This window comes from Anastrepha obliqua, chromosome 2 (assembly GCF_027943255.1).
Source record: "Anastrepha obliqua isolate idAnaObli1 chromosome 2, idAnaObli1_1.0, whole genome shotgun sequence".
Lineage (NCBI taxonomy): Eukaryota > Metazoa > Arthropoda > Insecta > Diptera > Tephritidae > Anastrepha > Anastrepha obliqua.
The window spans coordinates 22,294,601-22,322,286 of record NC_072893.1 but is presented as its reverse complement, the minus strand read 5'-3'; the positions used below and the strand labels follow the sequence as shown (position 1 = coordinate 22,322,286).

Below are 27,686 nucleotides of genomic sequence, written 5' to 3'. Positions count from 1 at the left end.
TGAGAATGCGCCGGAGACATTTGTTTACAAAACTTTGAATTTTTTTCTGGTTGGATGGTCGCTTACAAGCCAGATCTCGCATCCATAGAGCAATACTGAAATGATATTTGATTTAAATAGTCTAATTTTTGTTTGGAAGGATATTTGTAATGAGTTCCAGATTTGGCGCAGATGAGCATTAGCGCCAGTTGTTTTATTTATTTTGGCCAGTATATCCTTTCCCGCACTATTCTCAGCAAAAATTACACCGCCGGCTTGTTCAATTTTTTTGCCATGCAGCTTACAAGCACAGGCGTGATAGAGTAATTCGAAAGTGTGTGGTTTTCCTTCGCTGGAAGAGAACATTTTTCCTCGATTAGTTACTCATCTCGACGCAGACATTTTTGGTTAGAGACATTCTCCATTGGAACGGAGGCTTCTACTGCTCCGAAATTTTAACTGTCAACAGTGATATGGTTGCCGAGATGCGACTGCCTGTGTGTTTGATGACAGAAGATGCTTCATCTTATCCTTATTCACCTTCAGTCCCATCGCTCCACTTTTTTATCGATTTCAAAAAAGGCCAAAGCTATGTCGTGGCCTATGTTCAGTAGGCCAGCGGTTGTATGCTCTTATAAACTAACCTGTTTTATATTCAATTAGAATGGAATATCAATGAACTGTAGCTTCTAAGCAGCCGTAGCATTTAGCAACTGAGTAATCGAAATGTGAAATATCGCTAAAGCACGATTTTTTATTAAACAGATTTCTTCTTAAATCTCTTATCTTTATCTAAAATGCAACAAAAGATCAATTGATCAATTCCTTTCGCATGGAGACATCAAGCGGTGGAATAGCTTCGCGTGGAATAAGAAAAGTGGACAAATTGAATAGATCCAAAAACACCTTGTAACGATCACTGCGAAAGCAAAGTAAACGAACAGACATTAATCAGAAACTGATTAGCCACTGAATCGAATGAAAACTTAAATCGAATTACCTCAGTGTGGAACGCAAATAGTGGTAGCCAGAAGAACCGCCTGTGCCCAGTTGCTGCGAACCAATCATGCGTTGCACCATAATTACGTGATTGTCTGAAAACAAAGCAAATGGAGACAAAGCAAATGAGAGCAAACACAAGAGCGAGTGTCAAGCCCATTCTTCATTCGGACACTGAATATTTTTAAATCAAATTCAATTTTCCTTACATCTCCATTTCGTTATGAGCGACTCGATGTCCATCAACAGCGTAAGCATCTGATGCGGCTGACTGAAGCGTGGCTCATCGCGATAGAAGGTAATCATGATGGCCCCTTGCAATGCCTTGTAACTGAAATGGCGATCGCCACGCGACACCAATGCCTCGTGCACATTACGATCGAAAATGCTGCGATAGACTTCACGACGCTTTTCAATGTCCATGAGACGATAGTTGCGTGCCGCTTCAACGGGTTCTTGCTGCAAAGATGTTGATAATGATGATGATGATGATATGGATGGAGTAGTACAGCGATTGAGATTGAGTTGCCATACTTTTAAATCGCATTGTGCTTTTCGAACTCACCATGGCCCTGTGCACTTGCTCTGCCAAGAATTTCTCAACGCTCGCTTCGAATTTGGCCCAAAAATTAAAACCGTCCGTTTCGAGCCCAGGTGTACGTTCAAGCCATTTCTGTATTAAATCCAACATTGAAGGCTCGTTTTCTGATTTTTCAATCGCTTCCATTGCGGCCGGCTCCTCGCCAAAAGCCTCTGAGTATTTTTGATTGTACTTGACACGCTGATCCGACTTGACACCGAGCTTATTTTCGATCAAACGAAATTGTAAACTCTGAAAACCGGACGCAGGTGAGAGGAAGTTGCGAAAATCCATAAAATCGAGTGGAGTCATTGTCTCCAAAATGGGTACTTGATCGACGAGCAGCTGTCACAGAAGAAGAAAAATAAGCAGCGCAAGAGAGAGAGAGAGAGAGAGAGTGAGGAGAGAAGCAGAGAGATAGGGAGAGAAAGAAGAAAATTGCAGAGGACTGTAAGAAATAATGAAAAACTTATTTGTATTTAATTACCTTGAGTATTAGTACTATACGATTGAGACGTTTCAAGATTTCCAATGTCTTTGATTCTTCCAGATCCTCTATGTTTAACATATCTCGTATAGAGTCGAGCTCAAAAATTATCTGCTTGAACCATAGCTCGTAAGCTGAAAAGTTGAATAGTTTATTTTAAGTAATGCTAATTAGCTTTTATTGCAAATTAGTAAGATAAAGAAACAACAACTAATATAATAAAAGCATCACAGTCTAAGACCAAATGTTAGCCGCGGTTGCACGCACAAGATATTCTAAAACATTTCCATATTATACCAAGAAATTAGTTCATCAAATCAAGGCATATTTTAAAATAAAAAAAACTAGATAATTGAAGAAAGAAGATAAAACTAAACTCAAGGAATTCTGCATAAGCACACTCGCAGAAGTTTTGGTGCCTTTCAACTGTGACATTTGATTCACCTCTTAAGTGAGAACGTATGCTGGCCTATAGGACAAAGCTCGCTGTCCACCGAAGTAAAGATTTATTCCTCTAATGCAAAGCTAGCAAAAAATTCTATAAAAATACCTATGATAAAAAAGAAACCAAAGATACAAAAACTAAATCAAATAAAATTAAAAGAAGACGAAGTAAGTTGGCAGCCAAACAACAGTACATTCGAAATAATTGACTTTAAAATTAATGTTCCGAGGTATGCTTGTGCAAGTGAATGGATTGGCGAAACCTGTTACATTTCCCCTCCCAGGGAAAGAGGTGAAGGAAAAACACGAAAAGGAGAGGGATGGGGAGGGTTGAGTATCTGTGGACTATGAACGGTGACCAATTTGCGGTTGCGTTAGCCTCTTTATGTTGCTGATGAAGTTCATCAGATTTTTGATATCAAGACCTGCTATATCAGCAGGCGCAGAAAAGAAGTGAGAACCAAGATGCTTGAATCTTAGTTCCGCAAGAGCTGGGCAGCTAAGGAGCAGGTACTGAGATAATTCCACGTCATCCTCCATACAGCTGACGCAAAAAGGACTCGAAATACAATAATTCCGAGTCTCACGGCATGTATGCCCCGTGAGGATGCCCACGAAATTTGAGAGATGAGATTTTGTCATCCTCAGAATATCCCTCGAACGTGGCCAGAAGGACTTCGCGACCTTACACGTTCGTGCAGAGCTCATCCTTCCAGGAGTAGAGCGAAGAATTCTGATGCAATCGAGAGAGAGACCAGGCATTCCGGGACCAGTTTCGAATGCACCATAATAGAGCCTAGGGCCCTAATTGCCGCTTGTCTATCGGAGTAAATATTTACCTTCTTAACAGTTATTACGCAAGTAAGTAGCCAGTCAACTGCTTCTTTGATTGCTGCCACCTCTGCTTGGAACAGAGATCCCGTAGCCTGTATTTGAGTTTGAGTGCTCTTTGCAGAATACTCCTCCTCCACCTCCGCTTGGACTAAGCGAGGGGACACACTGATCCGTCGACGGGGGCATGAACTCAAAGTTTATGAGGATGCTTGAGTGCCCATATGTGAAATTGAGCTTATAGCCTAAGCCCCTCAGTCTGATTGCGGTACGTACAGCTGTAATTCTGCCTGCGATGTTTATAGGTACCACATTTAGCACCACATTAAGCGCCAGAGTAGGAGTAGTTCGAACCGCCCACTTATTCCAATGAGTGCAGACCTTTGAGCTCTCTCTAGTTTTTTAACTGATGCCATCCTCTCCAGTGAGTTTCACCAGACAACGGCTCCATATAACAAGGTTGGCTTTATTTTGGTATTATAGAGCCAAAATACAACTCTAGGTGAGAGGTCCCATCTTTTGCCAATTGCGCATCCATGCACATCCATTCCATTCAAGGCGATTGTTGTCTTCCTTACTCTTTCCTCAATGTTGGGCTTCCACGTTAGCTTACTGTCAAAGTTTAGTATTTACGAGAATAGAAATTCGAAGCTCCTAGTAGATGTATTACAAGAAGCTTGCGACGGTTCCATAACCAGCCAAGTTGCACGTAAACATAAACCTCCGTGCTACTGATGGTACGAGAACATCGTGGAGGAAGACCCGATTTTGCTGACAACATTCATAATTTCAGTTCAGCAAGGCAGTCTTTAAAAACACCTATTAAAACTAGCAAACAAGAAAATTCTAAGAAACTGCGAAAAAGCTGATACCAACCCCTGGGGCACTGCTTACCGGGTAGTGCAATCAAAAAGAAATGCACACAAATACCCCCAATTACTTGCCCAGTAAGGTTAGGCAAAATTATTACAACTCTTTTTCCTCAAAGATCTCAGAACGTATTGCCACACTGCATTCAACACGAAATAGGTGATATTCCTTGTGCTACCGAATGGACACTCCAAGCGTCGTGCAATAAAATTCAGTCTCAGAAAGCTCCAGAGCCGGATAGCATGCCAAATAGGGCCCTGAAAATGGCGATTTCTAAACGTCCGGACATATTTTTAGCGGTATTCCAAACCTGCATAAACAAAGGCACTTTCCGAAAGACGTGGAAGATGCAAATCCTTCTGCTTTTACCTAGAAGAAATAAAAAGCCTGGTGAATCCGCATCTTACCGACCGATATGCTTATTAGATAAAAAGGGGAAAATTCTGGAGTGAATTATCTGCGACGGGCTATCATCTTTCGCAGAAGATAAAGGTATTTTATGCACATACCAGTTCGGCTTCAGGAAATCCCGCTCAACAGTAAATGCTATCAAATGCGTGGTGCCGAAGCCATTGAGGACAAGAGATGGTGTGGCGGGAGAAACGAATACTGCGTTGGAGTAACTCTGGACGTTAAAAATGCTTTTAATAAGTAGGGGCTCCCTCATAAAAGTAGGTGCTCCCACTGATATCATCAGAATATTTGTGAGCTAGTTTTTCATCTGATGCATTGAATATAAATGCCGGACCGGAATGGAACAGGTCACCCAAGGGACTCGCAATATCAGACAAATGCCCACCACGACTACTCTGATAACCCACGTGGATGCGTATATCACAATTTTCCCTAACTTTTAGTCAGATGCTAAACAACCCCTTCTGGGCTCGAAGTGATTAAATTGATACTGAAGATAAAGTACCGGCATTTGCCAGGTAGCGAGCGGAACAGTGGAATTATTGAAGAGGCATATAGAGTTGAGGCGCACCTTCGCGATGTGAGTTCACACCGTGGAGATCTTTTTTCAAGTTCTTTTTTTATTTAAAACAAGCTCCATACTAATAGGTTAGGAAAGGTTAGATTGACCTGGCTGGCTGAAAGGCATCACATAGTCTTATTGGACCTTAGTGGAGCCAGGTGGAGCTTGACCATTACGTTTCCTTGTAATATACTTCTTGTAATAAGCCTGCGAGTTTTGCGAATCTAAGTAAACTCTGAAGCTCTAACCCCAAGAGACATTCTAACCTCTCATATTGTAGAGCTCCTAAGCATTTCGTTCGGGTTCCATACCAATAACCTAAAAGCAATTTCTGATCTTAAGTACAAAACTCGACGTGCCATTGATGAAATTGAGCTGGCACTAAGGCAAATGTGTGTCGAGGATTTCGTCAAAATGCGCTGTGGCACCTATTTACTGAACCTCATTGGACTCTCTATGCAACATCCATATTTACACACTTAAAAATATCAGATTTTTCTAATTAACACTGAATTATTTTTTTTGCTTTCAAATCTCAAAATAGGTTGTCTGCACTCCATATTTACATATAAGCAAATACTTTTAACTCCAATTCATACACATAGACACACACTTAGCTGACCTTGATGTGTAACAATGAAGAGATGTTCGTCGTGCACAGGCCGATTATCCACCGCCGACAACATTCGTTGTGCATTCAAAACCTTATCCAGCATCAGGTATTCGCCATAGATCATCCCGATCTCGGTGCCCAATGGATGTGCGGAGTCATCGTGCAATGATCTGAGAGAGATCAACAGAAGCAAAATACATAGAACGCACAAATTTTCAAAATTCATACTACATAAAAAACAAAAATGATAAGCCGGCAAACTACGCACCCATTTCCAGCGTACGGGCAAGCCATCCTTCACACACTCACACGCGCCGCACACAGTTATCTCTCAGTTATAATCGGTGACTTGAAGACACTTTTCTAAGACACTCCGCATACGAACTAAACCAACGACATCGAAAGTTGAAACGAAACTGAAACGGTTGTCTACTCAATTGCGTTGCCTTTGTACGAAAATTCCTTGGATGCCTTGTCTTCGTTCATTGTGGACCGGCGACGATGAATGTTCGCTTCCGATCGTACGTTTGCTATCAAATTTCACATCTGCCAGATTGAATATTGAGTAGCAAGTAACTACAATAACAACAACAACAATCACACGTAATTGACTGCAGGCACTAAGGCGTAGTCTGTGTGCTGCCTTATCAATGCGGTTCCGCGGTGTTTTACTGTCATTTAATCAAGTGAACGTGTCACTGGTAATTTAATACACACAAATACATACAAAGTTTCTTAAATGTGTGTGTAAGTATGTAAGTATGTTTATGAATAAAAGTTGAAGATATGACTTTGGCTTAGTTAAAATCGAGTGTGAAGATAATGAAATGAAAGTGTGATGGCAAAGCAAAAGATGTTAGAGGCTTGAGAAGACCAATGTCTTATGAGCATACAGGGTGATCCCATGGATTTAATGCCCTTTTTAAAATTCTAATACTTTTATAAAATTACAATACTTTTCTTTACCAGAAAATATAAGCCCCCTGGTTAGGATGAATTGCTGCCCTTGCGAGGGGCCCGCTTGGACAAATCTACAAAATTCTATCGTAGTGTTACCATACAGGGGGAAAGGAGAAGGAAAGCAACCAGACAGCTGGAAAATTTACGCTGCTTCAAGCTACTAATAAATTTTACCGGGTGGGTGATATTTAAACCCGCTATATCTGCGGGTGTAGCAAAAATGTGAGAGCCCAGATGTCTAAATCTTTGCCCGATGAAAGCAAGGCAGCTAAGAAAAAGGCACTGAGATGATTCCACCTTGTCCATAAAACAGCTTCTGCAGAAAGGACTTGAAGCAATCCCAAGTCTCACCGCATGGACACCTAACGGACAATGTACGGTAGGGATACCTACTAAACTAGAGAACAGCGGCTTTGTTAGCTTTAGAAGTTCCCTCGAGCGCCTTGATGTACCCGTGGCCAGAATGACATCGCGACTTGCAGATTTGCGCACTAAACCATTGCTCGCTGAGTTGACATGGGGCCCATCTTTGCAGAAGCAGACCACAGATTCTTCATTTCGCAATGAAACCATCTCCAGGGTCCTTTGTTTGGGCAGCTTATCAGCCCAGCAGTCTCCCGAAAATCCCCCACACTTTAGACTTCCCGCTTTCATCGGAAGTTAGGTATCTTGGAGTGATACTTGACTCCAAACTCCTTTGCAAGCCACACATTGAAAATCGGGTAAAGAAGGCCAGTCAGTATAGATTTCTACTCCTGCAAATCTATGTCCGGCAAAATATGGCGAATTAAGACACAAGTCGAACTTTGGATGTGCAACGCAGTGGTTTTGCCCTTTTTAACTTATGGATGCTTGGTTTGGCGAGAAGCTCTTCAGAAGGGCTATAATATCACTAAACTGGGAAGGCTGCAAAGGACTGCTTGTACAGACATCACCGGGGCACATAGAACATGTCCCAGTGCTGCTCTGATTGTCGTTTTGCACTTACTTCCAATCGACTTTTACGTAATTTCCATCGTAAAGTGCAAAGTGCAATCAGGTTAAAGGAGGTTGACCTCTGGAGACAATCTCTCAAGGAACATGGTAGCGTTTTCGGGCAGTTAACAACGTATTTCTCTGAACTTCGTACAGATCTCTCTATCCGCAAACTGGAGTTTGAGGGTGGTACCAGAGCATCGTCTTTCCAAGTAGGCAGGATTAGAATGAGGGGAAAATCTGCACCGACTCTGGTACTTCTGTCTTCACTGACGGTTCTAAGATAGAATCGGGAGTCGAAGCGGGAGTTTTCTCTAAATCAGCCAATTTATCTATTTCCTTAAGACTGCCGAAAGCTGATAGTGTTTTTCAGGCAGAAGACCTTCCGATCCTGCAGGCGTGCAAAATGTTTAGGGATCGCGGAAGCAAGGGAGATATCAACATTTTTTCCGATAGTCAAGCTGCGATCAAGGCTCTGCCAACTCCTGTAAGGAGGAGATCAAATCTCTTGGATGTGCAGGTGACGTCTCTCTAATCTGGGTTCCAGGAAATAGGAACATGGAGGAAAATCTAATTTCTGATGAGCTTGCCAGGAAGGGATTGACTGAATTGGTTTCAGAGGTCTCCCACTCGGTCATCGGCATCCCCTTGACTGTTGTTAAAGAGGAAACGCAAAACTTATTTCCCAAGAAAAGGCAGAAGATTTGGAGTTCCATTTCTTCGTGTGCTATTTCGAAAACCCTAGGACATCAATACAATGAACAGAGGACTCAGAAAGTCCTGGGCGTAGACGAAAGTCGTAACTGTGTTTACCGGTCACTGGTCGATCGGCACACACGCGGAAAAATTAGGCTTACCTTAACCGTCATTGCAGAAGTTTTTCTATGCAAAATAAGGTAGGATGAAAGCTTGTCTGCCGATCGGAATTTATGTAAATGCGCTCTGCCCAATCCATAAGAAGAGTGATCCTGCAATTTATGCCAATTATCGCATTTAAATTGTTTAAAAGTAACCAGTCAAACTTTCAGCAATAGAGGGGTAGCGCAAATTTTAGTTCCTTTCCATATTAAATAATTTCCCATAGCAAGGAAGTAAAATTTAGTGAATAACTGCAGGTATAACGTTGAAGTGCCTATTGACAAATGCGAATGTAAAGAGCTTTTTTTCTGTTGAGTCAACCCAAAAAGCTACACTTACCTGCGACGGCTTCTGTGAAAAGACTCTGCAAATAACAGCGTCAAAATCGCTTGCAATGTAACAAAACATAAAGCACTAAGTGAGTGAGTGTGTGTGTGTTAATTTTAGCTCTTATTGGGCTTTCCACCCCCACCCACACACCTTCCACTGCTTTGGCGCAACGGTGAATCCACTGCAACCTGCATGCGACATGTTGGCTGCAGCGAATATGATTTGTTTTTTTTTTGTTCATGACTCGGATGCGGTCGGCATCGAGCGCCTGAGACGGTCGTGTCGGAGAATAACGGCATCCCAAAGCACATAACTTACGACCAGCAGCAATAGCAGTCAGTTTCTGTTCAAGCTTCGCCCCAATTGGACGTTTTCGAAAGGACTTGATGCGTTGGATGGGTAGCAAACGCGCGCGTTTAAAAAAAATTAATAAATAAAAGCTTTAGAAAACAAGAATTAAAACAAAAAAAGAAATTCTAAAATTTAAGAAAAGTGAAAATCATTACTCTCTGCTTATGTGTGTGTCTGTGTGTGCTTGTGCTGCAAGCATTTCTTTTAGCGCTCACTTTTTCAATGGTTTGCAGTCCTCAACTTCTTCCTACACCACGCGTTTGCTCCTTAAAAAGTCGTCTTGTTTGTCTGTATGTATTCGAGTTGTGTTCGTGTACGCTCCTTAGGAAATATTCATGTGATTTAATTCGTTCATTGGTGTTGTTGTTGTGTTTGTTGTTGCTGTTGTTGTTGTGGTAGTCACCTGCCTGCAATAAACTCGCATTCTGTTTGGCATTTGAGTAATTTCGCGCACGCAGCAAATATTTGGTGGAAAAAGTAAAAGCACAAAGAACAATTACAGTTAATATTGTAGATAAAACAAACAAAAAATCGCAGTAAAAGCGGTCACACGGTGGTTGCGGTAAGCCACACAACTCAGGGTCATGCATTTTCGACAAAAGTGAACAGCCAGGCCAGTTCTCAAAACACTTTTTGGGGAAAATACTCACACATATCTACGTACAGCTGTGCTATTAAGGGCAAACTAGTATTTGAATTGATGAAGGGAAAAATAAATAAAAATTGTTGAAAGGGCAGAGAGGGAAAAGGTCACATATTTTTGCAGACGACAAAAGGGTGTTAGAAAAAATCAATTAAATATAACTAAGCGCGTGCCGCACGCATTTTCGCTGCTGCCACTGCAGCTGCTTGTTGGGTTGAATGAAAAACAAACAAAACAGAAGCAAAAAAAAAAACAAAAAAAGCAGGACCATCGTCGACGAGGTTAGCTGATTGACAGTAACAGCAAAACCTATAGGCTGAGCAATCAATGTAATGCAACGACAGGCTGACTGAAGGACACTCAATTACCATCCAATCAGGCGCAGGAGCTATGGCTGGAAAATAATAAAACCTGGCATAATGTAATAAAATATGAAAATTTGTAATATATTGATTCATTTTAACTTTACTAAAAAATTTATACTTTAATAATAAATTTAAAAAAAAATTTAATACAAAATTTAATAAAAACTTTAATACAAAATTTAATATAATTTTATGAAAAAGTTTTTAAAAAATTAATCAAAAATTGAATAAAAACTTGAATACAAAATTTAATATTATAAAAAATATAAATTTAATACAAAATTTAATGAAAAATTTTAAATTGAATAAAAAATATAAATTTGATAAACAATTTTTAATTTAGAAAAAAGTTTTATAAAAAGTTTAAAACTGGAATTAATAAAACAATTAAAATTTAGAAAAGCAATTTAAAAAACATTTAAAACTAAAATTAATACAAAAATTAATAAAAAAATTAATAAAAAAATTAATAAAAAATATAACTTTAATACAAAATTTAATAAAAATTTTAAAATTTAGAATAAAATTTTATAAAAATATGTAAAACTAAATTTAATAAAAAACTAAAAATTAACAGAAATATAAATTTAATAAAAAATTTTAAATTTAGAAAAAAATTGTATAAAAAATTTAAAACTAAATTAATTAAATAGAAAATTTAATAAAAAAGATAAATTTAATACAAAATTTAATGAAAAATTTTAAATTGAATGAAAAATATAAATTTAAAATACATTTTACAATTTATAAAAAACAATTTTATAAAAAACTAAAATTAATAAAACAATTAAAATTTAGAAAATATTTTATAAAAAATTTAAAACTAAATTAAATTAAAAATTGAGTTCAAAATTTAATAAAAATTTCAAATTTAACAAAAAATATAAATTTAATAGAAAATTTAAAATTTAGAAAAAACTTTTTTTAATATAAATTTAAAAAATATAAATTTAATAAAAAATTTAAAATTTAGAAAAAAATTTTATAAAAAATTTGAAACTAAAATTAATAAAACTATTAAAATTTAGAAAATATTTTATAAAACATTTAAACCTAAAAATAATAAAAAATAATACAATATAATACAAAAATTAATAAAAAATTTGTTAAAAATATAAATTTAATACAAAATTTAATAAAAAATTTTAAATTTAGAAAAAAAATTTATAAAAAATTTAAAACTAATATAAATTTAATAAAAGATATAAATTTAATAAAAAATTAAATATTTAATAAAAAATATTAGTTTCTAAAAACTTTTAGAAAAAAATTTTATAAAAAGTTTAAAACTAAAATTAATAAAAACATTAAAATTTAGAAAAAAATTGTATAAAAAATTTAAAACTAAATTAAATTAAAAAATTTTTTACAATTTAATAAAAAATTTAAAATTTAATAAAAAATTTAAATTTAATAGAAAATTTAAAATTTAGAAAACAAGTTTTTACAAAATTTAAAACTAAAATTAATAAAAAAAATAAAAATTGAGAAAGACATTTTATAAAAAATCAAAACTTAACTAAATAAAAAATTTAAAATTAATCAGTATATAAAAAAATTTCCTATATTATTATGGTATAGGTATAAGTTTCCGCTCTCGTAAAAGAGGTGTCGCTGCTGATACTATTTTTGTGTTCGCTTTACTATTTATACTATATTTGACGTCAAAAATGTCTGCGTTCGTCCCGAGAAAAACATCATTTGCGGTAATCAAGCTCCATAAAAAGTGGTTTCGACGTTTCCAAAGTGGCAATTTCGGCCGGAGCGATAAAAATCGAACGAGCGAAGGGGCACTGGAAAAATTCGAAGCTACTCAACTACAACAATAATTGGATGAATACGCATGTCGCACCTTGATGATATGTCTAAAGAGTTGGATGTTGATAGATCAATCGTCGGCAAACGTTTCCATGTGATGAGAATGTTCCAGAAAGCAGGTAACTGAAGGAGAGGGATATTGGGAGACGTTTGGTGACGTGTCAGATTTTTCTTGAACGACAGAAAAGAAAACCCTAAGCGTCGAAAACCTTGCAGCCTGTCAGGTGATCCAGATCCATATACAGCGAAAAAAAATATTCATGCGTCAAAAATACACATGCTTCCCATTGGTTAAATAATTCGTAACTGTGGCTAAGAAAGGACAGGAAACTTATGTCCATACGCAAAAGAAAAGACTTTTTTATAATTTTTGTTGTTTTATGCACGAAAATTCGAACCTATGCACTTACGGGTGGTAATCGCGCACCAACTCATTCGGCTGCAGTGGCTCGTAAAGTAACCAGTTAATAGTCTTAAGTTTACTTTGCTGAGGGAAAGTTGTTTAGCGTGTGGCACCGAAACCTAACCTAACGAGGTTCAAGGGAGGTTCAATAAGTATTCGAGTTAGAAATTTTTATTAAATTTAAAAAAAAAAAAATTTTTTTTTTCAACATAGTCCCCTTTCAGAAAGATACACTTCTCCCAACGCTCCACCCTTTTTTAACCCCTCCAGAAAATAGTATTTTTCGAACGCTCCAAAATACATTTCGCGAAGACTTAATCGTTTGAACTAAATTTTTTTCCCACGAGCAATTTTTTCATGTTAGGGAACAAGAAAAAGTCGCAGAGGATCAGATCGGGTGCGACAGCAATTCATAACTCAATTCATGCAGTTTGGCGGCTACAACTCCGGATGAAACGGCACCTTCTCTTTCGCTAAATGCAGCCCCGTGTCCTTTAATTTTTCGTCAAAGCGGTCCAATAACTCACTGTAATATCCAGTCCAATGAGCGTTCTTCTTTTTTTTAAAAAATCCATGAGGATGACGCCGTTCGCATGCCGAAAAATCGTCGCCATGACCTTTCCTTCCGATGGGACTGACTTCGGCTTCTTTAGGGCAGATTCACCGGAAGAAATCCATTGCTTTGATTGTTGTCAGTTTCGCGTGTGTAATGATGAATCTAAGTTTCCTCAACGGTGACAACTTGACGCAAAAAATTCCTTCGGATCTCGCTTAAATTACTCCAAACACTGCTTCGAAGTTAACAGCCGCATCCGCTTGTTGTCCACCGTGAATAATCGCGGCACGCATCGGGCCGATAATTTTTTTCAGCCTACTTATCATGTAAAATTTTAATTACCGCTCCGGTCGACACACCTATGACCTTTGTTATTTCGCGCACTTTCGTTCGTCGATCAGCGAGAATCATGTCGTGGGCTTTTTGAATGAATTCCTCGCTAATCAAGTCTGCCGGGCGTCCTGGTCACTCCGCATCAAAAGCGGATGTTCGCCCACGTTTAAATTCGTTAAACCAATATCTAACTGTGGTCATAGATGGCGAAGCGTCCCCATAGACAGCAGCCAACTTTGCTTTTATCTCCTCGCATTTTTCTCCATCCAAAAACTAAAAACGAATTACCGAACGATGCTGCTATTTTTCCATCTTAGCGGAAATCACGAAATCAATTAGCCATCTTACTCCAATAGCTGCCAAATCCAAACTAATCTATCAATCAGTCTGAAATTTGTTTTGCTGTCGTTTGATAGATGGCAGCACACGATGCTAACATCAACTTCCTTCAGGAACGCCCTCTGTCATCAAACACGGGTACTTATTGAACCGCTCTCGTACATTTATGTAGTAAACAAATAAATACTCGATTAAAACAAACGATTGATAATTTTTACTAAAATTATTTCCCTTTCATGCATCAAAATTCATTGTTTAGTTTCAAAATTAAGCGAAAATAGTTGGAGTTATCAATTTTTGAAAAAGTTAAAAATGAAGTTAAAAACTATGAAATCTCAAGTTTTCATTTGCTCTATTTTCGAAACAAAACGCCCTTTTTCTTTCCATGTAGAACCCGTAAGAAAATTTTGGAATACTCAAAAATGTACCTACGACAAATAGTAATCAAAATATTGCTACTTGGAAGCACTGATTTAAGCAAGTTGCTTATTATCTGAGCGGTTAAAACGAACTCACGAACTTCACGTAGTTTGCTGCTATTTTCTCCATACAAATTTGCCATTAAGGCCAAGAATTTGATTAGATTAGATTAGATTTGTGGGGGGTTGGACAAGTCCAAGCAACAGTAGACCATTGTACTATACTCGGATAGTTATCAGTAGAAAGAATAGAGATAGGAAAGGTAAAAATGGATGGTAAGCCGGATAAATTAGTTTGAGGTCACTTTTCCACAAATCTCTTGGATTCATTGATGAATTTTAAGAGATCCGGAAGACGAAGAACATGAACTTTATCCATACTCAGTGTATCGCAACACAATATCTTAAGTCTGATTCTGGTAAAAGCCGGACAGCTACAGAGAAAATGCTCTGCAGTGTCGCCATTCTCAAGAAAGGATAGGCATATCGGGCTGTCTACGACCCCCATGGTAGCCATATGCTGACCACAGACGTTGTGTCCTATGATTACACCCACCAGTACTCTCAGGTCCTTTCTGCTGAGTTTTAGGAGAAAGTTCGCTGTTTTCCTGTTTGGTTCTCTCACTAAGCACTTGGCTACTCTGCGCGAGTTCAACTCAGACCAACGTCCTCTATGGATAGACCTCATGAAGGCGTCAATCCATAGTTGAATCGATGGGGAATTGACACCTAGAAAGGGTTCAGGGCCTAGTGGCATACTTACAGAGCCTTCATTAGCCAATTTATCAGCTAACTCCAGGCACCCAAATAAGACTAACTCTGTTGTGTTTTGCAACTCTGTTCAGTTTTGTCTCACATTCTCCGAAGGCCAGGAATACAAAGCTGCTTATATTTCACCAAAACATACGCTGGATATTTAAATTTTGACTTTGCCTAAATTTAAACACTTCTTTATGCTCTTCTTCATGTTTTCCCAGCTCCATCGTTTCATCGCAGAATTCACTATTTTTTCATACAGCGAGTGGCAAGCCCAGCAAATACTCTGATTTTAATTTTAGTTTCTCTGTTAATCTCAGGGTCATAAATATTCCTTAGTCCCTGCAAATATACCACAGACTCTTCACACTGTTCACTTTTGTGCTGTTCAGCTTTAACGGCAGTGATTGCAGTGCCATTGACAAAATAATAAAAAAATAAAAGTAATCTGATATTCGGCTGGCTCTACTCACAGCTGCATTGCAACCGCAAAGAGTGTGGTAGTTGCTGCTGCAGAAGCGAGTGCCTGCTTTGCATTGGCTCCATTGAATTTTAGTAGTAGTAGCTACTAGAACAGCAGCCAAGAAAACCGCAATAACGCAGCGCCGCCTGCAAAAAGTAAAATAAAAGTGCAAAAACATCACAACCACAACGACAACCAACCGACCAACCAGCCAGCCAATATTACCAACGTAAAAAAACATAACAAATATTCTAACGCGCAGTAAATAGGATGAATGCCAAGAATAGGAAAACAAAAACCAAATAACTACCAGTGACAAAAAAGAAAGTAATGAGAAAAAAAAACACAACTTAGAAGAAACTAACGAATAAACAAAAATTTCTTTAGGTTGTCTGTCGCCGTACTGCATTCGCATTGTTGGCATCTAATTTATAGAAATTGAATAATTTATTGCGCGCAGGTAATTGCGGGGGTGGCGGAATTCACAAAGCCAACACACAAATCACAGAAGCGCAATAACGAAAGTCACAGCAACTAGATCCATACGCCCTGTCGCACCTCTCAGTGCCATTTGAAGAGCGACGCTGAGGCGCACATAAATATTTCGACAGTGTCATCATTAAATTCCACGCATAACAAATTCTTGTGAGCTTTAATGAGATGTAGTGTACTTTAAATAGACATTTGTACAGCTATAAAAATTATATGCACCCACACATACGAGAGCGGAATAATTGTAGAAAATAACTAGAAAAAAAACGTGCCAGTTGTACTTTAAAGTAATTAAAGTAAAAGCAAAAAAAATAATTAAAAGCAAAAAATTTAATAAAAAGAAAAAATTAAATAAAAAGAAAAAATTAAATAAAAAGAAAAAAAATTAAATTAAACGAAAAAAATTTCTATTAAAGAAAATCATGTGCTAATTCGCCCCTCACTGTGATATAACTTAGAAAGGAAAAGTAAAAAAAAAACAAAAACAACAAATATATATTACATACAAACTACTTTTCGTACCTTAATGTGCTAACAAATCTACTCATTGTACATGAAATTCATACATAAATTGAATTGAAAGCCAACGTCGTAACAACCATCCAAGTTTTAAGCGCAATTTATAGTTGATTATCATCCACAACCACAACCACTCACACAACATAAGCACATTGTTCAGCGCCAAGTGACAATAGCAACAACAATAGAAGAAAAACTAATCGAGAAAGAAACGCATTTGCATATTAAAAGCTTTCAGTGAAGGATTTTCAAGTGGCGCCCCCAGCTATCAACCCCCAGCATCGCCAGAGAAAACTCGATACTTGTTGCAGGAAAATATCGCGCGCGATGGAGTCGCTACAGAAGTCATTTTTCACGCTGCTCTTCACTCTATGCCTTACATTAAGTGGTAATTATTACGATTTTCAATTAAAACCAATCAAACTCATTTAAATTTAGCTGGCAGAATACATAGAAATGCACATACAGGGACTCACAGCTTATTTGATGCAGCCAAAAAAAAAAAATTATTAAAATATCAAATAAAGGGTCCGCCATATAACTTTACGAATTTAAAAATGCTATAAAAAGAAACTACTCAATATTTTTCCAAATTGTTTTTTTTATTTTGAAGTACAATCCTTCCGGTTAATGATATAACACAACTTTAAAACTTGCTGCCTCATCTAGCCATGCACCATCCCATACGATCGGTCCAATTTTTCAACACATTTTCGATTGTATGCGGCTGTATTTCAGCTATGACATCGCGTATGTTGGTCTTCAGTGCATCAATTGTTGCTGGTTTGTTGGCATAACACTGGTCTTTGCCGGCACCCCAAAGATAATAATCCAACGGTGTCAAATCGCAGCTCCGAGGTGGCCAAACGATATCAGAATTACGGCTGACAATGCGATCTTCGAAGACAGTGCGCAAAAGATTGATCGTAGCATTCGCTGTGTGGCAAGTAGCGCCATCTTGTTGGAACCAGATGCCACCAATATCCTCCTCTTCAATTTCTCGGAACAAACCATTTTCGTTCAGCGGGAGAATAAAACTAATTTTCTGTCAAATCAGATGACAACTAAGTGTTACCATTCTTCAAATAATACCTAGTTCAAATCCGTAACGATAGATGGCGGGCCCTGTATATTTTATGGTATTTCCATAAAAATCCAAAAAAAAAATCTTATATTTTTTAATAACAAGTTTTATTTAAAAAAAAATGTTTCTTCATAAGAAAGATATGGCAAATTACAATAATTCAGTTACAGTTTTGAGGTCACAGCTTAAATGCTGCACGCTAAAAGTATTCAAAAAACATAAACACACTACTATTTCCAGCTTTTAGTCGGAAATTCATAGATTCTACAAGTTTTGCTGTATAATCGGAACTAATTTTATCCCATGCTTCCTGTAGTGCCAGTTTCAGATCAGAAGCAGAAGAAATATTGTGGTTTCTTATTTTATTTTCCAGCACTGACCACGAATTCTCAATAACGTTGAGATCAGGACTCTGTGCAGGTGTCTGTACTACATGTGTACTACTTCCAGATAAGCCAAGTACTAACTGTAGAGCGCAAATTACATGGTTTAAGCGCGAGACTTCCCATCAGATCTGAAAAGATTAAATTTGTTTTCATCCGCAAAAACAACGGACTTCCAGAACGAAATGTCTGTGTTCAAATGTTGTCTGCAAACCTCTATTCTTTGTTTTCTATTACGAGCATTAATCAACGGCTTATTTCGGGCAGTCCATCCATGAAAATTTTCTTCGCGCAGGACTGTATAAACAATTTCACGGTTACAGATCTTGTCTAAGTATTTTTCGATTTCGTTTGTTAAGTTTGGAGCCCTTAAATCGGGGTTTTCTTTAACTTTGCGAACAATCAACCTCTTATCTGCATCATTAAATACTTTATTTGGCGCAGATCTGCCCTTATCTTCTATCCTGTTTTCGTTGCGAAACTCTTCTATAATATGCTGGACAGTTGAGGAACTAACAATTTTTCGTTGGCTTTTTGCCTCTTTATGATGACGAACAACGTCTTCCCTTTTTTTAAGTGAGGTCCGTTGTCCCATTTAAAAAAATTTTAACTTTTTCAACTTTTCTTTACAAAAATTGTTTGAGAATGACTTAAGACGCTCAGCTAATCAGAAAAATAAATTTCACCGTTATTGCATTCTCAGAGGAAATAAAAAATACACTGCATCATTTAAGCTGTGAGCATATTTTGATGGGAAAACTATTTGTTTCTATATTTTTTCAGCAAGCTTTGTTTTTGTTATTGTTCTTTCTGCAGTCAGGAGGTGTAAATCAAAATGTCTGAAACATCATCAAAGGTGCCGTCACACCAATGGTATGTGGGGCAGTATAACATTCCTCCTCCTCGGCTGATTTCCACCCTGGAACCGCGTTAGCATTTCTTCAAGGTGGAGCCGCGTTTATGTCTATTGACACAACAGGTTCCTGCGTCCAGGTTCCGCTCCTGTGGGCGTATGGAGATTTTACGCCATCGATAGTATTCACTTCTCCCACTAGCTTCGAAAGCGGTTGTGGGGGGAGTTACACATCAGAGAAAATGCAATAGTCCGATACCCACAAACTATTGTCTTGCCTTCAGTTCGTCGGTTTGTCTAAAACAGTTAATCTCCACTGTCCACCTGCTAGCAAAAGTACCAAAAACTTTGTAATCAACGAATAGGCTTTATATTTATAAGGTTGTTTGGTATTTTTTCCCCCCTTCCTTTTCTCCTAAGAACTGTCAAGTTATGTCTTGGTTGGATTAAGTACATTGCATAAAAAATAATCTAGCTGGTCTTGCTACCTAATTAATTTAGTATCTTAATAGTACTTAGTCTATCTTTCTGCGTCTACTGCTGCTGCCGCTGTTGTTGCTGCAGTAGCAACTGCTGCTGTCGTTTCTGGGCTTTCCTTTCCCAGTCAATGCGGTTGCAGTGGTACATTCCTACATATCTCATTACATGTCGTATACATTTTTTTAATTAAATTTAATAAAAATCAAGTCATTTTCCTTTTTCTAATAAACTGTGGGTCACTGTATATTGTTAAGTGATTTGTTTTATAATCTGACTACAGATACGTATTTACTAGATTGTTCAATAAGTTTTGAAGTTCGATAGGAAAAAAAGTTGCATGGTTTGAAATGCATTTTATTATCAAGTATAGTCTCCCTGAACTTCAATACATTTGTTCCAAAGAGATTCCAATTTATGAATTCCATCTTTAGAGATTCCAGAATCTGGAATGACTGTAAAATACGCTTCCACAGCTGTTATGACCTCAACATTTCATGGAAAAACGCTTTCCCTGCATGCATTTCTTTAGGTCTAGAAAGAGGTGGAAGTAGGTAGGTGCTCAATCTGATGAATACGGTGGATGCTCAAGCACTTCGAACTTTAATTCATGGGTTTTAGCCATTTCAAAAATGCTCTTTGTTCTGCATTGTTATGATGAGAAATAATGTTTTTCTTTTGCAAACTGGGTATTTTTTCACGAATTGTTTCCTTCAACTGGCCCAGAAAGGGTCACAATAATATTCAGCACTTATTGCTACACCAGTTTGCAGTGAATCCACAAACATAACCCACATCCCAAAGAGCTGATGCTAACCCCTTCATGGCCGATTCATGGACACGAACTCATTTCGTAGCCGAAGAGCCAGGTTCGAACCACTCTTTAGCCTCCTGCATTAATTTAGAATCATGGTGATGGGCCCAAGCATCATCCGTAGTGATAAATCGACACACGAAACCCAACTTCATCCCTTCGAAAGCGCTTTAAAAGTTGCTGAGAAAGTCGCATTCGAATGTCTCTTTGTTTCATTGTTGGCGAATGCGGCCTCCCATTGTGCACACAGCTAACTGAAACCCAATACTTCAGTCAAAATATCGCTTACACTGCTCAATGAGCTGCCCAGAGCTTCTACTAAGTCTTTTTCAGTCACTCGACGATTTTCCAATAGGATTTCCTGTATTTTTTCTACGATTTTCGGTTTTGCTGCTGTTTTTGGGCGTCTTTGAAGTGGATCACCTTCAAGGCTTGTACGACCACGCTTAAATTCAGCAACCCATCTTTATACTGTACTAATTGATCGGGAAAATTCCTTATACACTTTCAAAATTTAAGACAAGAATTTAAATACTTTTTCTCATCGTTCTTGAATGATACTGGTGACCTTAGCGGTATAAGTGTCAGCCAGATCAATGGGCTTGCACTTAAAAAACAATGGTTTAACGAAACAATGGAGTAACATGATGGACTCGTTCTGCCTAAGCTGAAAGGAGTCACAATCCAGCTATCCAAAGAAATTAAATATCTTGGAGTAATCCTCGATAGTAAACTCCCTTGGAAGTCACACGTTTATACAAAGACATGAAAAGCACTGACAGCCTTCTGGCTCTCTCTCGTGGGAGTCAAGAGGACCTTATCGAGACTACAACGCACTGTGGCCATCTGTTGCACCGCCACCAGACATTAGATACTCTGATTAATATACCACCACTTGATGTTTTCATCCGAGGAGAGGCCTTGAAGGCAGGCTGAAAACAATGGGAATTGGTGCGGCCCTTGTCCGGCATTTGAAAAGAGAGTAGGCATGGATATCAATCCAACGATCCTCACCATGTGCCTTCATTCTATGGCATCAAGAGTCGTAAGTGACAAGAGATACAATGTGGTGCTGGCAAAGGATCAACTGTGGTCAAACTCATAAAATGAGCCCGGCAAACACTATCTTCGCATTTTCTCGTATGGCTCCAGCGGGACAAAACTACACTTTGCTCATGGAATGCATGCATCTGTGTTTTGAGCGGAGGTGTATGCTGTTCAAGAAGCGATGAGCTTTGTTGTGGAAAACTGAGGGAGTGGCAGATCTATATGCCTTAGACAGCCCCCCCTCCCCCCCCCCCCCCCCCCCCCGCAACCTCTTCAAGGGTAGTAGAGGCCTTAGACCTGCCATGTCCGACCGACTGTCGCAGTTCCTCCTATCACTAAGCAGAGGGGACTGTAGGAGGCTGGTTGGACTGATGGCGAGCCACTTTCTATCGACCATGCACATGGAAAAGGTAGGCATCTCAGACTCTGCCCAGCATGTGAAGAGGAGGATAAGATGGCGGACCACTTTCTGTGCGTCTGCTAAGCCTTCGCTCGAATCAGGTTTGATGTCTTTGGCACTGATGTGTTAGGAAGCGACCACCTTGGCTCCTTGGCACCACAAGATCTACTCAGATTTCTTCGGAGGTCGAGTAGATTTAAAGAAAATTAAAAAAGAAGTCCGAGTACCGTGCAATGGACTTAATTGTGTCTGAGTGCTGTACTTGCTAGTCTGTCCCGACAAAACAAAAAAGAAATAAAAATTCTCCCTTTCGCGCCTTAACAATGTTCCTAATTGTGACCCGTCCCTTCGACCTATGAATATCTCTTTGCATCTAAAGTATAACTCTTTAATTAGTCTTAAGTACTTTTGTTTCATAGCCAGTAGGAATTTATTGTTCAATGTATACAGTCCATTGAAAAAAGCGTTGGCAAGTGGCGAATAGATGAAGCAACCGGTATAAATGAGCATATCTTGGCACCGCTGGAATACAACTGCCTAAAATTGCGTTTCTTACTAAGATAGTGTATTATACCAGTTTACGGAGGTATAGCCACACTCGCTAGCGCCGAATCTTGCTCGTTAACTTTGTTGTTACTTTCACATGCCAGTTTTTCGTCAAGTAAGCCGGATGGGTTGGTGCGTGACTACCATTTGCAATTCACAGAGAGAACGTAGGTTCGAATCTCGATGAAAACACCAAAATTAAGAAAAACATTTTTCTAATACGATAGCGGTCGCCTCTCGGCAGACAATGGCAAACCTCCGAGTGTATTTCTGCTATGAAAAAGCTCCTCATAAAAATATCTGCCGTTCGGAGTCGGCTTGAAACTGTAAGCCCCTCCATTTGTGGAACAACAACAAGACGCACGCCACAAATAGGAGGAGGAGCTCGGCCAAACACCCAAACACGGTGTAGGCGCCGATATAAGCCGAGCAAAGAGATAGCGAGCAGCGAAGTGATGAATAGAATAGGCCTAATATGGCAATCAATCTGCGATGATTTTGCAAAATCAAGAAGTCAACTCCGATTTCGGGGTTTTCGGGATATATAATTCACGCAAACTGAAAAATTTTGTGATAGCATTATCTGCATATAATGTTCCTTTTGCAAAATCCCGGGATTTCAAAATGAGAATCCCGAGCTCTCGGTATTTTTCGGGATATAAAATTTACGTAATCCTAATTGAAAAATTTGTTGATAGCAATTTTATATAAGACAATCAATCCCTAATTGCTTTGCTAATTACGGGTATGGAAGTTTCAAAATGACAACCCCGAGGACTCCAACCAACTGAAAAATTTATTGATATTTCATATAGCCATTAAAATGTTTCGGTAGTTTTGACAAAGCACTAAGTATATAAATTTTGTAGGTTTTGCTTTTAGACCAATAAATCTGATCCGTTTAGACTCCAGCACCTGCATTTTCTCCACACACACAAACGAAGTTTCGAGCATTCGTTGTATGGAAGAAAACAAAACAAATGATAAAAAATCAACGCGAATTTCGCGTCATTTTAAACTTGCGCAATATTAACCAGAATTTAATGGACTATAAAGCTCCATACGAGAAATATATATATTTTTTTTTAATATTATTAAAAGTTTGAAATTTAGTTTAAAATTTGTTAATTTGCAAAAGCTTAGCACAAATTTTGAAACTTTGAGTTATGTGGATTTTATTGTTGTATGAACTATATTTTTATAAAATAAAAAAAAAATACTAAAAAAATTAATAGCCAAAACTTTGTCTATATGTCGCACTACTATTATTGTAAACACAGGTGTACATATGCATGGCCGCATGCTATTCAAATATTCATCTAGCCAAATACACTGAAAATCTAAAGTAAGCTTCATCAATATTCTAAAATTGTATGTCGTGAATTTTTAAAGCCAACTTTCCATTGACCTTTTCGTACATTTTCGATTTTGATTTAGATACTTAAAGTGAATACAGGCACGTATGCCCAAAAGCAATACTTGGACATAAACACATACGCCATAAAGGCCAAAGGAAGTAACAGAACTCTTTCAAAATCTACTCGTATTTAGTAACTTCATAAGGCACGACGTCTTCTCAACCGGCACCGCATTCATATTTCATTTATGCCGGCGCTGCACTCGCTTACGTGCTACGTTTTTTTATTTTTCTATTTCGCCTGCATTTTTTATTGCTAACATTGAAAAATACTAAGCCCAAGAAGAGCGCAAAAAAGAACAACTTTCTTGTTTCAGGCACACGGCCATGACTCTCGTGCAACATCGCGCTGACATGCAATGGAAAATTCGATTCGGTTGCAAGTGGCAAGGTAGCAAGATTGCCTACGAATGTCAACGCTATGTATGCAGGTCTGTGCATAAATGTGTGTACAACTGCATACTTTGAAGTAAAGGAAGTTGGGGAATTTCCAAAATGTTGGCTTTCAAAACTAGGCCTTCATGCAAGCACATATTTATGTATGTATGTTTGGTGCCTAGTTATGTGGCTGGAATGCGATAAAAGGACGAGGACCAAAATATGTAATAATCACCATGAAATTTAACACCATTGCGATTCTTGTACCAAAAATTATTACTTTATACATATCTGCGCTCGCTGCTACTTCTAATGTTACAGTAATCGATTTCGTTCATACAACCGCAATTTGAAGGAAAATCCACTAACTGATTTGATTCTTTTGAACCTCATAGCCCAGACAACTAGATTTAATTCTCATAATTTAAGCGGATTAGTAAAAATGTTCGATGGCAACATTGCCAAAAAATTACAGTTAATATCTTTGTGAATGAAAAATAATGAGACTTTTAAAGAGAAGAACAAGAAAGACTGTTCGAAATCACATTACTTGTTTTGATATTTTGGAGCAGTTTGAGAAATTGTAATTTAAGATTTTTTTAATAAATAATTATTTCTTTGTATCAGGTCAGCTAATACCCGTATTTGTTGCCTGCGATCCATCTTTTGCTGACATAACATTCCAATAAGCAATTCAGCTGTTACTAATCCCCGTAACAACCGAATGTCACACTACAATTTTAATCAGAAATAACTGCACCGGTAATCCCGATTAACGCCGAAATCATAATTGGTGCACGTTTCTTTTATTCTTCATTCAGGTAACTGATTAATTTTTCACGGTGATGCCCTAGGAACTGTAAAATTTGCTCTGCTGTTTTTTGCTTTTTTCTTTATTGAAATACTGGGATAATATGGTTAGGAGTTTATAGCATTCTATAACTTCTTATTGACGAGTGCACTTTGAACTCTACTGCTTCTATTACTGCCTGACTGTCTGAATAGATAACGACATTCTTGTATTTATCGCTGTAAGTCCTTCCTGAAAAACAGTGACTTCAGCTTGAGATATACTACGAAATGATTGTTTTATTTGCAGCTTTTCGGAGTAGACCCCTACACCAATCAACCAACACTGTACCTACTTTGTTATCTAATTTTGAGCTATCTGTATAGATAGTTATTTTATCTCCATTTTCCATAAGGCCGCTATCCCAACCTTCTTTCGAAGGCAATATTATGATAAAGGATTTATTCAAGTTAATGTTATTGATGTCTGTTTAATGTCTCAAAAGTCTGTTTTACAAGGAATGCAGGCGAAATTGTCCAATATAGTCGAATGACCTTTATGGATCATTGTGAATGAGTTCATTTTCCTTAATATAAGACCTGATTTGGCAGCTACTTGCTCACCAAATAGTCCTATTTGTAGTAAGTTTAGCAATATATTTAACGCATCAGTAGGTGTAGTTCTCAGGGCTTCCTTGTAAAGGGTTTCCAATAACAAGTGTTATTTTGAATTGCGCGCTATTTCGGTAGATCCCACTTTTGAAGCAGTCATTTTTTGATATTTGCCAAGTAAAAACTACGCCATTAATAAAAATGGAACGATACACGCTTAAACAACACACTGAAATTATTAAAATTCACTATAAAAAGGGTGAAAATTTGGCAGAGACGGTTCGTAAAACGCGGCGAACATTTTTGGGTCATCGTGAAGCACCTTGTCGGACCACAATACAGAAATTGGTGAACGAATTCGAGCTGTTGGGATAAGTTAGTGATTTGAAGAATAAAACCCGTGCACGTCGCTCAAGAACAGCCGAACAACAGCTGTTGCAGCCGAAAGAGTTGAAGAAAACCCAAGTCTGTCCATTCCTCGTCGTTTTTTGGAATCAGGCATTCCACAAACGTCATTACACCGTATGTATTTGCATAAAGACTTGGGTCTTAAGGCTTATAAAGTCCAGTTAACACAAGAACTCAAGCCCACTGATTATCAACAACGTCGTGTCTTTGCTGATTGGATCGTTGAAATGCATGAAAATGATCCGGAATTCCATCGAAAAATCATATTGAGTGATGAGGCCCATTTCCACCTCGGTGGCTTCGTCAACAAGAAAAATTGTCGGATCTGGGGCTCAGCAAATCCAAGAGTTATTGTTGAAAAGCCTCTCTATCCTCAACTGGATGACTGTTTGGTGCGGTTTATGGTCCGGCGGAGTCATTGCACCTTACTTTTTCGAAAATGAATCTGGAGCAACAGTTACGGTGAATGGATTGCGCTATCAAGAGATGATTGACGATTTTTTATGGCCGGAATTGGATGGTATTGATCTGGACAACGTTTATTTTCAACAAGACGGCGCTAAGTGCCACACAAGCAACGAAACCATTGATCTTAACACCTCTTATTGGAAAACCCTTTATTTAATGCGTCAGTAGGTATAGTTCTAAGGGCTCCACAAATCCAAAGACTGGCCATACTTTGTATATGATCCGTAGCCTTACTGATGCACCCCTATCTAAAGCCGGCCACCAAACCAGTACGCCGTAAGTTAGGATTGGTCTTACATTTGCAGTGTAAAGCCAATGAACAATGTTTGGGGAAAGTCCCCAAGTTGATCCTATTAAACTTTTACAGAAGTAAATTGCTATAGTGGCTTTTCTTACTCTATCTTCGACATCGATTTCCAATCGAGTTTCTTTTCTAGTATTAATTCCAAGTAGCGGGCTTCCTCCCAACTCGGGTGTGCCGTGCCACTTACTGACAGAGGAAGTACTCTTCGAGAGTATTGTGTTTCCTAGTAAAAAGAAGCAATTCGGTTTTGTTTGGGTTGACGTTTAGCCCGTTTGCTTTCGCCCACTTTGCAACTGAATTTAATTTTTAATAATATTAAAATTTTAATTTCACATAGCACGTATTGGGAAATTTCCCTCTTACTGCAATAGCAACATCGTCAGCGTAGGCTACGATGCCTGCTCCACTCTCCCCAGTCCCTCTAGCAATTCGTTTATTGTCAGTACGCAGAGAAGAAGGCAGAGCGCACCGCCTTGAACTGTTCCTTTGCTAACTTTTTTCTCAATCTTTGAGGTTCCAAGTGTTGCATTAACAAATCTGCTCATAAGTGTATCTTTGATAAAATCAACCAAAGGCCCGAAAATCCCCAAATCAGTTAGTGCCTGTAATATGGCTTACGGTGTATAGTCCTTATTATAGATTAACTTTTCAATCTCTGTAAGAAGTGAGTTAAAAGCTGTTTCTGTAGATTTTCCTTTACAGCACGCGTGCTGCGAGATACTAAGCTGAGTGGAGTTGATATTAGCTTTAATATACTCTTTTATGATTCTTTCTAAAGTTTTTAGTAAACTATTATTGTGTTTTATACTTGAAATAAATGAAATAAAATGCCGGTGGAATTTCTACAGTATTATTGACGAGATTTCCTTTACGGGAAACCGGAGGTGTCTAAATTTCAAAAAATCAATTTTTTGTTTTATCGATATTTCGAAAGTATAGCATCTTAACAACATACTGTGAAATTTTCATGCGGAAATTCCCAATATTATAGCTTATACAGCCCATTAACTACGTAGTGAGCGGTCCGCACGCTCCTGTACCTCAAACTTTAAACTCATTTATCTCCAAACGACTTTTTTCGGTATGGTGTTGTCACAACAAAAAAACTTTTTAATCGAATCGTCTGAAATTTATATTTAATATGTTGTTCAGAGGGAGACATTAATATTATATATTTTTTTCCGATAGTCAAGATGCGATCAAGGTCCTGTCGTCGCCGTATTGCAGCTCTCTTGTGCTGAACTCCTGTAAGGAGGAACTCAAACGTCTCAAACATGCAGGAAGCATTTCCCTTATCTGGGTTCCTGGGCACAGGAATATTGAGAGAAATGAAATTGCCGACGAGCT

General features: G+C 38.0%; 2 protein-coding genes across 2 annotated transcripts in view; one reads left to right on the top strand and one right to left on the bottom strand.

Annotated features, from left to right (window-relative positions):
- Window positions 1-725: 725 nt before the first annotated feature.
- LOC129237459 (tryptophan 2,3-dioxygenase) lies at window positions 726-6,191 on the bottom strand. Its single transcript, XM_054872232.1, has 7 exons — window positions 6,048-6,191; window positions 5,789-5,949; window positions 2,046-2,179; window positions 1,544-1,903; window positions 1,188-1,437; window positions 980-1,073; window positions 726-898 (listed from the first exon to the last, which is right to left on the bottom strand). Exons 1-7 carry the CDS (start codon window positions 6,071-6,073, stop codon window positions 790-792), a joined length of 1,134 nt encoding a protein of 377 aa, XP_054728207.1. The 5' UTR covers window positions 6,074-6,191; the 3' UTR covers window positions 726-789.
- A 10,065-nt stretch (window positions 6,192-16,256) lies between these two features.
- The window catches only part of LOC129237275 (uncharacterized), a 40,687-nt gene continuing 29,257 nt past the window's right edge, over window positions 16,257-27,686 (top strand). Inside the window, exon 1 of the mRNA XM_054871923.1 lies at window positions 16,257-16,747. Within this exon, the coding sequence (XP_054727898.1) occupies window positions 16,687-16,747 (61 nt within the window). The 5' untranslated portion in view covers window positions 16,257-16,686. The remainder of the gene's footprint in view (window positions 16,748-27,686) is intronic.

Coding starts and splice junctions, on each gene's coding strand:
- LOC129237459 (XM_054872232.1), bottom strand. CDS start 6,073: ATGGCTTGCCCGTACGCTGGAAATGG. Junction 5,950..6,047: donor TGCCCGTACGCTGGAAATGG/GTGCGTAGTTTG, acceptor GATCTCTCTCAG/ATCATTGCACGATGACTCCG. Junction 1,074..1,187: donor GCTCATAACGAAATGGAGAT/GTAAGGAAAATT, acceptor CTTTGTTTTCAG/ACAATCACGTAATTATGGTG.